This window comes from Anabrus simplex, chromosome 4, assembly GCF_040414725.1.
Source record: "Anabrus simplex isolate iqAnaSimp1 chromosome 4, ASM4041472v1, whole genome shotgun sequence".
In the NCBI taxonomy this organism is placed as follows: domain Eukaryota; kingdom Metazoa; phylum Arthropoda; class Insecta; order Orthoptera; family Tettigoniidae; genus Anabrus; species Anabrus simplex.
Window position 1 is genome coordinate 55327630 of NC_090268.1, and position 14039 is coordinate 55341668.

Genomic DNA, 14039 nt, shown 5'->3' on the forward strand with positions numbered 1-14039 from the left:
ATCTGGTGTGAAAATGGGTAACCACGGAAAACCAACTTCAGGCCTGCTGACAGTGGGGTTCGAACCCACTATCTCCCGGATGCAAGCTCACAGCTGCGCGCTCCTAACCGCACGGACAACTCGCTCGCTATATACTCTTTCAAACGTGGAGCGTACGTTGTATATGACTCAGAGGCGGTGCTTCCATCAACCTCGCTATGTAACTTACTCAGCATACATACAGTACTCCGCTTATTTAGTGAGACTTGTCGAATGGTTGAAATGTTTTCATGTTGTCTTGACTTTATTTAGCGTATGGCTTATAGTGCCGGAAGTGCCCCAGGACATGTTCGGCTCGCGCAGGTCGCCTATTAGCGTCAGTTCGAAAGATCTCCACCCAGGTGTCTTCATCCGCCATTATTACCACACGATTAACAGACAGACTTAACTCGAAAGTATTGCCTGGGATGTTCAAAGTTTCAAAAACGAAGCAAAAGAAATTACACTTTTTTTTTTTTTTTTTTTTTTTTTGCTATTTCGCTTTCGCTTTACGTCGCACCGACACAGATAGGTCTTATGGCGACGATGAGATAGGAAAGGCCTAGGAATGGGAAGGAAGTGGCCGTGGCCTTAAATAAGGTACAGCCCCAGCATTTGCCTAGTGTGAAAATGGGAAACCACGGAAAATCATCTTCAGGGCTGCCGACAGCGAGATTCGAACCCACTATCTCCCGGATGCAAGCTCACAGGTTCGCGCTCCTAACCGTACGGCCAACTCGCCCGGTAAATGGTATATCAGTGTATTGTGAAGTAGTCTATACGTCATCCTGTTATCAAGGAACATCGATAGCTAATCTTATCCATTTCTGTCAGATTATCTCTCACCTCGAACAAAGAGGTTCAGTAATGTGAGAAATCGCCTGTGTCGAGTTTCGAGTTTCCTCATCTAAATGAATGATATATTTAGTTTGGAGGTGATTTAGTGAGTGAGAGTTTTCGAAATACCTCATCTAAATGAATTACACATTCTTCTTTCTGTCATTGTCGGGAGTTGCTGTCGTCGTCTTCATAGGTTAGTAGCCTTTCAGTACGTTAATACAAAATCTACCGATAGTTCTAAATGTATTATTATTATTATTATTATTATTATTATTATTATTATTATTATTATTATTATTATTATTATTATTATTATTATTATTTCTTTGTTATGCCCATTCAGGGACCACGTTTGAACTTGACCGTAGGCCTGATGGTTTTCGTGGGCCGATGACCTTTGATGTTAGGCCCCTTTAAACAATAAGCAAGCAAGATGGTTTTCGCCTTGTTATCTTGCCAAAATCTCTTGATGAATGCACTGTGTTGTATCTTGCGTTCTGTGAACCACTTCGTACCATTTTTCTTTTAAGGTTTCTCCATGAATTTGTGCCTAGCTGCTATTGTACCAAAGGCTCCGCGATCTTCTATGGTGTCGTCCGTGATATTAATTTCTTGGAGGTCCGTCTTAATTTTTCCTATCCAGTTTATTTTGACCTTCTTTGAGATGATTAGTTTTGATTATCTTTTGGCGAGTCTGTCGCTGCCCATTCTATAAATATGGCCATAAAATTTCAGGCGTCTCTTGCGTATGGCATCAGTGAACCTGTCAGTTAATGAATACAGGTCCGCTGTTGTCCTCTTAATCCACATTCCACTTTCTGTCGTGGGACCATAAATTTGCCGGTGAATTTTCCTTTCTTACTATTCAATTTCTATAATTTTAGAGTGACCTCCAAGGGATATGGTTTCTGAGGTGTATAAAGCTTCTGGCAAAACAACTGTCTTGTAGAGTCTATTATTATTATTATTATTATTATTATTATTATTATTATTATTATTTCCAGCTCCTTGGCTGAATGGTCAGCGTAATTTTTTCGGTTCAGAGGACCCCGGGTTCGATTCCTGGCCGAGGTGGAGATTTTAATCATATTTCCTTGCCTCGCGGTTGGGTGTTTGTATTGTATTATTCCCAACATCCCTGCAACTCACACACAGCAACACGCAGTTTCCCATACACGGCAGATGGCACCCACCCTCGTCGAAGGGTCTGCCTTCTAAGGACTGCACCAGGCTAGAACGAGCCACACGATATTATTACCGGTATTATTATTATTATTATTATTATTATTATTATTATTATTATTATTATTATCATCATCATCTGTTTACCCTCCAGGTTCGGTTTTTCCCTCGGACTTAGCGAGGGATCCCACCTCTACCGCCTCAAGGGCAGTGTCCTGGAGCTTCAGACTCTTGGTCGGGGGATACAACTGGCTGGAACTGTTCAAGAATGGAGAACGTCAGCAGCCGTGACTAGAACTCGAACAGGGGTATTTATAGGGAGTACAGTTCGGTTATCTACATCTAGTAACCGAAAACCATTTGTAGGTATTTCGTTGTAGGGAAGTATGTATGAGTCGAATTCATAAGGAGTAGTAAAGTCTGTATATTCATAACTTCAATATCATTGATGGCCTACAGTTTTTACTGTAATAGTCCTAAAGCCCCCTCACAAACAGAAAATGTTAAAAAAACTATACTAAAATACAATTCATAATCAAAAAAATTATGACCAGTACTTCGCCCAGGCGGCCTCACCTGCTATGCTGAACAGGGGCCTTGTGGAGGGATGGGAAGATTGGAAGGGATAGGCAAGGAAGAGGGAAGGAAGCGGCCGTGGCCTTAAGATAGGTACCATCCCGGCATTCGCCTGGAGGAGAAGTGGGAAACCACGGAAAACCACTTCCAGGATGGCTGAGGTGGGAATCGAACCCACCTCTACTCAGTTGACCTCCCGAGGCTGAGTGGACCCCGTTCCAGCCCTCGTATCACTTTTCAAATTTCGTGGCAGAGCCGGGAATCGAACCCGGACCTCCGGGGGTGGCAGCTAATCACGCTAACCACTACACCACAGAGGCGGCTATTATTATTATTATTATTATTATTATTATTATTATTATTATTATTATTATTATTATTATTATTTATTATTTCGTTTCCGAGCATTAGCGTTGAGATCTTGAACACTCCTCCCCCCAGAGAAAGGGGAATTACGTTTGATTTAGCTGCATGCAGATATTTTAAAAATTATTTGCCGGGTTGTGTCCCTCAGACAGTTGAGTCGCTGGCCTTCTGACCCCAACTTGGCAGGTTCGATCCTGGCTCAGTCCGGTGGTATTTGAAGGTGCTCAAATATGTCAGCCTCGTGTCGGTAGATTTACTGGCACGTAAAAGAACTCCTGCGGGGCTAAATTCCGGCACCTCGGCGTCTCCGACAACCGTAAAAGTAGTTAGTGGGACGTTAAGCCAATAAAATTATTATTATTATTATTATTATTATTATTATTATTATTATTATTATTATTATTATTATTATTATTTTGATTCGTTGTGCCCAACTGTGGAGCGCGTTTGAACTTATTTTGCACAATTTTTCTTTTTCTTTTCTTCCCAATATATCTTCATTTTTTCACTGTGTTCCTCTCTGCGTGTTTCTGTCCAGCCTGTATTTTCTCTTGTTGGTTTCTCTGCAAATTTATGTTTGTTTACTAAGCTTCTAAATTTCATTCTATCTTGAATGGTTTCGTCCTCAATACCCATTTCTTGTAGATCTTCATGAATTTCTGCTAACCAATTGTTGCGGATTTTCAGGGTTAGAGCTACATTTAGAATTTTCTTTGTCAGCCTGTTGTTATCCATTCTGTGTAGGTATCCGTAGAATTTTAGTCGTCTCTTTCTGATGGTATCTGTGACTTTTTCTGCGAATTGAAAAATTTCGTGTGGTTTCTTTTTCGTCCAAATTCCATTTTCGAACTTAGGTCCTAGGATTTTTCTGAGAATTTTCCTCTCTTGTTTCTCAATGCTTTTCATTTGTGACCTGCCGCCAATGATCAGTGTTTCAGATGCATAAAGTGCCTCTGGTTTGATGACTGTATTGTAGTGCCGTAATTTTGCATTTTTTGATATACATCTTTTGTTGTATCTGATCCATGTGATTTTGTAAGCCCTTTGCAGTTTAGCAGTTCTTTCTTTGTTAGCTTCCTGATTTAACCCTGTTGGCTGAATAATTTCACCTAGATACTTGAATTCGTCTACTTGGGAAATTATTCCACATTTGGTGATTAATGGTTGATTGTTGAATCTTGATTTAGTTCCTTCCATAAACTGCGTCTTTTCAAATTAAATTTGAAGTCCGGTTTTTGCTGCTATTTCATGCAATTTTTCTATGGAGTGGATTGCTTCTTGTCTGTTGTTCGAAAGGATCGCAAGGTCATCTGCGAAAGCTAAGCAATCAAGGTGAATTTTGTCTTTAAGAAGTCTTCCAATGTTTATACCTTTAGTTTCTTTCCTCCATTCACGAATCACTTTTTTCAAAACTAAATTGAATAGTAGTGGGGATAGTCCATCTCCCTGTCGGACACCAGTTCTGATTTCGAACGGTTCAGAAATTTTTCCCAAGAACTTAACTTTTGATGTTGTGTTGGTCAGAGTTTGTTTAATCAATTCCCTCGTTTTCCTGTCGACTTGAAATTCCTCTAGTATGTTAAACAGGGTCTGCCGATCTATGGAATCATACGCCGTTTTGAAGTCAATAAAGGTGATTACTGTTTGTTTGGTTTTGCTAATCTGTAGTATGGTTTTTAGGTTTAGGATTTGTTCTGCGCAGGATCTCCCTTTTCGGAATCCAGCCTGATAATCTCCGATCAGGTGGTCTGTTTGTTTCTCTAATCTATTAAGTAGAGCTTTAGAGAAGATTTTATACACGAGTGAGAGGAGAGAAATTCTTCTGTAGTTATTAATATCTGATTTGTCTCCTTTCTTGTGAAGTGGGTGAATCAATGCACATTTCCAATCCTCCGGAATTTCTTCAGAAAACCAGATGTCCTGTACGAATTATTATTATTATTATTATTATTATTATTATTATTATTATTATTATTATTATTATTATTATTATTAACCATTTATTTCGGTAATTGCCGCAGATTTCATATTTTGCTTCGGAATCATTGTCTCCTTCTTTCATTTTCCTTTTACGACGCAAACTTCTGCATGGCTGCCGGCAGTGGTATTCGAACCCACTATTTCCCGAATCCACGCTTACAGCTACGTGAACCAAACCGCGCAGCCAACTCACTGCTCGGTATTAGCGTTATTATTAGACCAATTGTTGTTATTAAACTTATTATTACGGTATTATTATTATTATTATTATTATTATTATTATTATTATTATTATTATTATTATCCTTCCTTAATCTGTTTACCCTCCAGGGTTGGTTTTTCCCTCGGACTCAGCGAGATATCCCACCTCTACCGGCTCGAGGGCAGTGTTCTGGAGCTTCAGACTCTGGGTCGGGGGATACAACTGGGGAGGATGACCAGTACCTCGCCCAGGCGGCCTCACCGGCTATGATGAACAGGGGCCTTGCGGAGGATGGGAAGATTGGACGGGGTAGACAAGGAAGAGGGAAGGAAGCGGCCGTGGCCTTAAATTAGGTACCATCACAGCATTTGCCTGGAGGAGAAGTGGGAAACCACGGAAAACCACTTCGAGGATGACTGAGGTGGGAATCGAACCCACCTCTACTCAGTTGACCTCCCGAGGCTGAGTGGATCCCGTTCCAGCCCTCGTACCACTTTTCAAATTTTCGTCGCAGAGCCGGGAATCGAACCCGGGCCTCTGGGGGTGGCAGCTAATCACACTAACCACTACACCACAGAGGCGGACATTATTATTATTAGACCAATTATTATTATTAAACTTATTACGGTATTATTACTGTATTATTATTATTATTATTATTATTATTATTATTATTATTATTATTATTATTATTATTATTATTATCATTATTTCTTTCCTGGCCTTTGCCTACCTCTCTGGGTGGGCAGTACTGCAAATAATGTCCAGTTTACGGCAGGATGCGCCTTCTGGCACTAATCCTATGTGGAAGGATGTACTCCCTATTTCATGTTTCTGCGGTGGTTAGTAGTGTGTTGTCCGACTCGTTGGCTGAACGGCCAGCGTACTGCCTTCGGTTCAGAGGGTCCCGGGTTCGATTCCCGGCCGGGTCGGGGATTTTAACCTTAATTGGTTAATTCCAAAGGCACGGGGGCTGGGTGTATGTGTTGTCTTCATCATCATTTCATCCTCATCACGACGCGCAGGTCGCTTACGGGAGTCAAATAGAAAGACCTGCACCTGGCGAGCCGAACCCGTCCTGGGATATCCCGGCACTAAAAGCCATACGACATTTCATTTCAGTAGTGTGTTTGGTTGTACATAAATATGATCGAGGCGATAGTTTTTCTTTTAAGAGGGAAAACTAAATTATCAATTCTTATTGCAGTACTAGAATTCAGTCTATTAAACTTTCAGCCCGAAGACTGGTTGGATCCTCAAATAGCTCCAACTAAGTTTATTCGGTTATAGAGAATCCGCAAAAACCTACGACAGCGCCGTAATGAGTCGTACGAGCCATGATGGGAGTGACATAGTTTGCCCTTGCTTTCCCCACAGGGCCAGAAAGTGCTGTTGCAACACGATTGGCTCTATAAGAAGCACCTCATCCAGACGCACTAATCGTGGTCTGAATGTCGTTAGTCATTACTCAGCACCATACATACCTCAGCAGCGTCCATACTGCCGCAGCTATTAAGGAGGGAGTAACCGGGAATACAACACTAGATTTTAAAATGCAGAAAACCCATAATTTGAGACATACACTACCGCTCATTAATTTCAGTACACCCAGTAATTGACATCTAGTTCTCTGTAGATAAGGTCTAATACCGTGGGTACGGTTGAGGAAGCAAAGGAATAGTAGAACAGTTGTACACATGTCATCATTTTTATTTGTGGTCATCGAGATACAATAGTATCCAACAAACAATGTTGTGTACATAAACGTTATGTACCTATCGGATATGTTTGTTTACCTATTTGCCGACGGACGCCGCATTTGGTGCACCTGTGTTGTTCCCTGTAGTGAAGTGATATCTGCAGCGAACGGCAAGCATTGCTACGATACATAACATGTGGTTCCTGCATGTCAGTTCCATCGTGACAGTTGAAGTATGCACATCGCTAGTATGGCTCCACGAGTGGAAATATCCATAGAAAAATGTGCTGTAATTGTAGCACTTAGCCAATCAGGTTTATCTATTTGCCAAATTGCGAAACAGTGTAGTGTATTGCACTATAGGGGGAGTGCAATACACCCTTCACCGCCAGAAGACAACAGGTAGCAATAAGGACATACCATGACCAGGACGACCTCCTAAATCAACTAAAAGTGATGATAAATATATCAGAATTACCAGTAAGAGAAATAGATTCAAAACAGCGCCCCAGATTCGTGCAGAATTGGTAGAAATGAGGCAACAAAATCTGTTGCAACAGTCAAAAAGAGACTGATTGAAGCCGGCTTGAAAAGATGTGTCACAGCAAGAAAATCCCTTCTAAGGCCCATAAATAAACAGAAGAGACTTGAATGGGCTAGAAAACATCGTAATTGGACATCGGAAAAGTGGGCGAAGGTGTTATTCACCGATGAATCGAAGTTCAAGATTTTTGAAACCAGAAGGAGAACATTTGTTCGCCGATTTGTAGGGGAAGGGGTAGCCCAGCAGTGTGTTCTACTCGTACCTACAGTTAAACACGGTAGAGGTTCTATTATGGTTTGGGGATGTTTTGCCGGAGATAAAGTTGGCGACATTGTGAAAATAGAAGGAGGTATGGATCAGAAGCAGTACCACCGCATACTTCAGTATCATGCAATACCAAGTGGATTGCGCTTAATAGGAAAAGGGTTCACCTTACAACAGGATAATGACCCAAAACATCGGTCGGCATACTGTACGAACTACATTGCATCAAAGGAAAAACAGAAAGTGCTGAAAGATATGGTATGGCCGTCCCAAAGCCCCGATTGTAATCCTATTGAAATGGTCTGGGATGAAGTGGACAGACTATCAAGGAAGTTAATGTATGCAGCAAGGAACATCTCTACAATATTGTTAAGGATGTGTGGAGTCATATAGATTCACGATACTTACAGAAACTAATTGACCGCATGCCTCGAGTTTGTGAGGCAGTCATTAAATCCGAAGGAGGATACTTTGCTGAAAGTAAAATATAATGATTGTGACTGTATTATATATGTGTAAGTTAATATAATTACCTTTTGTGAGAAATAACGTTTGATTGGTATTGTAAGTCTGAAATACCAGGGTGTATTGAAATTAATGAGCGGTAGTGTATAAAACTGAAAATTTTGCAGTTATCAACATAAGCTTCACACATTAGGCCTATACGATAGAGTACAGTCACCCCAGTTTGCAAAATGGTGGCAGTGCAGTCAGAGACAAAATTCCATTGTATATCCTGAAATAATTATAAAGTAATTATAAACGAGGTAATCCACCTAATCATTGAAAATCCACAGCCTGTTTCCAGTCATTCGACCGGGTCAGGAATGGAATGAATGAAGCCTCCATCTAGCGGCGAGGATATGAATTGTGCCGGCTGCCGAAGCCTGTCGCACTCCTCTGGGACAATGATTAATGACTGAGAGATGAAATGATATTGGAGAGTGTTTCTGGAATGAAAGATGACAGAAAAAACCGGAGTACCTGGAGAAAACCCTATCCCGCCTCCGATTTGTCCAGCATAATTCTCACGTAGAGTGAACGTGATTCGAACCACGGAACCCAGCAGGCTGCCGCCTGAGCCACGGAGGCTTTCAATCCACCTGATCAATACAATACAAAATTAGTACTCCAATTTATTTTAATCATGGTACAAGTTTTGGCATACTGATATCAGGCCATCATCAGCCATAAGGTCTTGACCTTGTTTCACAACATAATCAACTAAGATCTAATTTAACATCAATCTATTCTATCTTTTTTTTTTACTTTTTTACCAGTTGCTTTTAATTTTATACAAGTGTTCAACAAATTATTTATAGATCTTCAAGACAGTGATTTATATTTATTGAGGTATACCAACAGATCATAAGAATTTTCAAGTGTTGTGCTGTATCCTCAAGACAGTGACTTATTTTAGTGGATATTGAAAATTAGATCGCCGGCCCCGTGGTATAGGGGTGGCATGCCTACCACTCGCCCGGAGGCCCCGGGTTCGATTCCCGGCCAGGTCAGGGATTTTTCTCTCGACCTGAGGGCTGGTTTGAGGTCCACTCAGCCTACGTGATTAGGATTGAGGAGCTATCTGACGGTGAGATGGCGGCCCCGGTCTCGAAAGCCCAGAATAACGACCGAGAGAATGAGTCGTGCTGACCACATGGCCCCTCGTAATCTGCAGGCCTTCGGACTGAGCAGCGATCGCTGGGCACGCCAGAGCCCTTTCAAGGGCGTTAAGTGCCGTGGGTTTTGTTGTTGTTTTTTTGTTTTTGTTTTTACATTAGATCAGAACTACTGTATTTTCAAGTATTATGCTATCTATTTTTGTTATATGGCCAATTAGTTTTGTAAATGTTTTAAGATCTTATGGCTGATGATGGCCTAATATCAATAGACCGAAACTGTACTAAGGCCCACGAGAGTTGGAGTCTGATATATAGCGCCACCGGCGAAAAAAAGCTGACTAACGCTGCTCGAAGATAGTCTGTTGCTATGGCAACGATAACAGCGATACCTCATTTAAGGAAGCTATTACCACGTGGGATGGGTTGCTCTCAGTCGCTTTTCTGATATTAGGCCTATTCGGAGTGGCATTGTGTTAGTTGTTGCTGCTTTATGTAGGTTACGTGTTTGTTTTCTGAATATTATTTTCGTTGTTAGTTTTTTTTTTGTTTTTTGTTTTTTTGGTAGATTAATCAGTGGCTTGTTGTACAGTTCTGTTTTGTATTCAACGTGTGCATATTTTGAGGTTATTCTCAGAAACTGATGATTTTGTTAGTGATTATTGTTCCGATGTATCTGTGGAACAGCAGAGGTGAAAGAAGGTGCTAGGGTGAATGGGTCTAACTACTTTGTCAAGAGATGGAATAAGATTTCCTTAAAAGGTTATATTTTCGAAAATGACAAAACTTAACAATTTCCAAATTTAACAAATAACAACAAGTCAACAACTAGCCAACAATCAGGTACAATGCCAGGAAAAGACAAGATTTAGAACAATTCTAGACTTTACGCCCCTCGCTTTACAATCCCCTTGAGCTCCTAGCTCAAATATGCCGAGCACAATACATTCAAGGGCAGAAAACCCCTTCATTCAAGTAGCATTTGCTCCAAAAACCATATCAGGCCTCCTAGAGGTATTTTTACCACATATAAAAGAGTTGACCCGTTCTCAATTTTTCACGCCTATTACAAGGCCATACCAGATTTTACACTTAAAATTGCCGTCAAGGCACAACTTACATCAAATGAAACGGGGGTACTAGGCCTTAGTAGAAAAATAACAGGTTAAGTAAATGGCCCAAAATACAAAGAGGAATGAAGGCGAGTGCTTGCACTCCTACATGAGACGCCTTAAAACCTAAGAGGCACTAGGCCGATGAAACAGGGGCTATTCCAAAACTATGGAGGTGACTCGTATAAGAAAATTTTAAGACATTACAGAAGGGAAGAAAACCAGTTACAAAACGTAGTCACCTCAAACCAATGTGAAGGGGAGCTCGAGAGGGTAAATTACTCTCTATCCCCGAATTACAGTTAAAGATATATGAATTTTTGCAAAAACGAAAGAAAATTACATGTTCGAAAGATAGGTTACATAGTAAAGGTTTTGGACCTTCCCCGCGGGTTAAACTGCTGAGCTAGCAAGAAATAAAGATGTGAAACGGCCATTACCTTTTTGAAAAGCTGCTGCCAGAAGGAAGAAGCGCAACCTGCCCCCTGCTACGTGTCCATACACTAGGTTAGATGTTGAAGAAGTGGCCGAGAGACACGAAAATCAGCAGTTTTTATACCCTCGGGGAAAGTTCGAGACCTTTCATGAATAAAACAGCCACACCCACTCAATTTTATTGGTCAGGGTAGAAGGTACACTCAAAATCGAAGAAGAAAGACACGATTGGTCAAAAATTAATTACAGAAATTCTGGATTGGCTAAGTTCAAAACTGGCGGAAAGAAAGATTAATATTGCCAACCCACAAATGAAATAACGAAATGTAGTAAGGACAAAAACTTATGAGTACAAAATTTCTTCAAAAAAAGTTCCTCAACTTCGCACCATTATTGGCGCAAGATTTAAATTTGCGGCGTAGGGGTGTACCGCCCGGTACAATTATGAAATCTAATATTTGTCGGCAATGACGTGTTCTGTCTTAAATTATTAGCACGAGCTTAGGAACGGGTCAAAATTTATTGAATTTCATTAGGCCTACGTATTTTATTAAACACTCAGCCTGTATGAAAGGGTGATACACTGCAGAATTAGATAACTATGACAACGCAGCGTACTTCGTAGTTACTGCTTTCGCCGCTCAAATATCAGACTCCAACGCATCACTACTGGTGCTATCAGAATGATATTTTGCAGGCGTAAATTAAACATACCTGTCTTGAAATTCATGAAGAATTATGAAAATACAGGGAAAAATTAAATGTGAATGGTGGTTTAAATTTTGGAAACAGGAAAACATAGGACAATATCGCAGTAAATGAATATCTGAATTCTTCACAAAAAAAAAAATCTATCATCTCATTAATTAAAATCACTGAAAATTTCAAAGCATTATGACGTACAGTTTCTGAAAGCGTGGTCCTATTAATGTAGCAATAAATATAAGGTATTAAAAGTTACTTCCCATTGAGCTACAACGTTGCCATTTTCCTACCGGGTGAGTTGGCTGTGGAGTTATGGGCGCAGCAGTGAGCTTGCTACCGGGAGATAGTGGGTTCGAACCCCACTGTCGGCAGCCCTGAAGATGGTTTTCCGTGGTTTCACATTTTCACACCAGGCAAATGCTGGGGCTGTATCTTCATTAAGGCCACGGGCGCTTCCTTCCCACTCCTAGCACTTTCCTATCCCAACGTTGCCATAAGACCTCTCTGTGTTGGTGCGACGTAAAACATTTTTTTTAAAAAAAATCCTGCAGTGTAAAGACATCATTAATTCAGAAAATATAATTTTCAAAATGTTGGAGGTTTTAACACTTAATCGATTACATCTCGAATGAGACTGAGACCTCAGCGAAACTACATTTTCCTCTGGCCTGTATTAAATACTGCATCCGTTAAGAAATAGCTTCAGGCTAATACTAGAAATAGGATACCGGTAATAAACTGAGTGCTAGAATGCGAGAGGGAGCTAACCTACACGGACATGGAACTGAGATATTTTCAGTTTCACATTTGTCTTCATTGCATGAAATTGAGCACATTAACAGTCACTTTTTGGTTCGTATACAATTACGTATTTACAGTCCAAAAAATATAGAAACATTAAAATCGTCATGTTATATCCATTGTTTATCTGAAAAATGTCAGCTCCATATCGCCAAATCTGAAAAATGAAATTTAAAAACTGGGTTACTTTTAGAATAGCCCAATTTTCTTCAATTACTTGTTTTAAAATGCAGTTAGTTTGAGAATTACTTCAACACGAATTACTTCTTACATTTGATGATGAGAATTATGATGGTGATGATGATGCTTGTTGTTTTAAAGGGGTCTAACATCTAGGTCATCGGCCCCTAATGCTACGAAATGAGCCGAAATATAATGACAATTTAAAAGTCCAAAATTCATCCATTGACCAAATTCAAAACGTGATGATGAAGAAAGAATGGATGAATATGAATTTAAAATAATCAGCCGATCCATCTCACAATACTGAAAGTTAAAAATAATTCCAAAATCGATCCACTGACTAGGATTCAAAAAGACGACGATGAACAATTATTATGAACTTAATCAGTGGATCCGACCCGCAATGCCTCACCCTGTACGAAACTATCTTAAAACAATAGCAGTACTGACCCAGGGACAGTCGTCCAAAGCACAATCCTGAATCGATTATGCTTGTCCAAAGGAGTCCAAAATCCAGGTCAACGAACCCTCATAATGCTACTTATCGCTAGTAAAGTTCAACTATGGTAGTTCTTATGTACCGGGACTAATCAAAAGTAACGTAGACTCACGGTGTTCCACACATTATGGTACTACTCACAAATAATGTACACTGACTGAGCAAATGTCATGAGATAGCGGAGCACTGATGCGCAGGTGTGTTGTCTGCGCACCACACGCCCCCTGTGCCAGCGGCAGTGTATAGGAGACCTTGTGAGCAGTGGCTGTGCATGTGACAGGTGTAACTTGGAACGTCGTCGTGAGCTGACACCGTTCGAACGGGGTATGGTAGTCGGTGCCCGACGGATGGGAAGTGCGATTTCGGAAGTGGTGCGGGAATTCGGCTTCACACGATCAACCGTGTCCAGAGTGTATCGTTAATGGTTGAATGCGGGTGTCACCGTCCACAACAGACGAACGACCGGCCGTCCAGCCACCCTCGATGACCGTGACCGGCGACATCTGAGACGGATTGTCAATAGTGACAGACGGGCAACCGTGCAACAAATCACGGCTCAATTCAACACAGGCCGTGCTAGACACGTCTCCCAGTGGACAATCCGTAGGAACATGGGTTCTATGGGGTATGGGAGCCGGCGCCGCACACAGGTGCCACTGTTAACCCAACGTCATCGGGCACAACGACGCGCATTTGTCGCTAGTCACCAGGGATGGACACTGGAACAATGGCGTAACGTGATATGGTCGGCCGAATCACGATTTCAACTGCACCATGCCGATGGGAGGCACCGTGTATGGCGCAGACCACATGAAGCGATGGATCCCGCCTGCCTCGAAGGTGTGGTCCAGGCCACTGGTGTCTCTGTTATGGTCTGGGGTGCGTTTTCCTGGTATGGAATGGACCCCCTAGTTGTTCTGGAAGAGACTTCGAATGGTACGCAGTATGTTGAGCTGCTTGGAGACCACCTCCACCCATTTTTGGCCTTCCAGCGCCCAGACGGTTCTGCGGTGT

At 41.3% G+C, this 14039-nt stretch overlaps 1 protein-coding gene across 2 annotated transcripts in view; it reads left to right on the plus strand.

Annotated features, from left to right (window-relative positions):
- The first annotated feature begins 870 nt into the window (after nucleotides 1–870).
- The window catches only part of LOC136871609 (uncharacterized), a 161608-nt gene continuing 148439 nt past the window's right edge, over nucleotides 871–14039 (plus strand). For both annotated transcript variants that reach the window (XM_067145064.2, XM_067145065.2), the window contains exon 1: nucleotides 871–1051. In XM_067145064.2, coding sequence (XP_067001165.2) covers nucleotides 994–1051 — 58 coding nt within the window. In that variant the 5' untranslated portion in view covers nucleotides 871–993. The remainder of the gene's footprint in view (nucleotides 1052–14039) is intronic.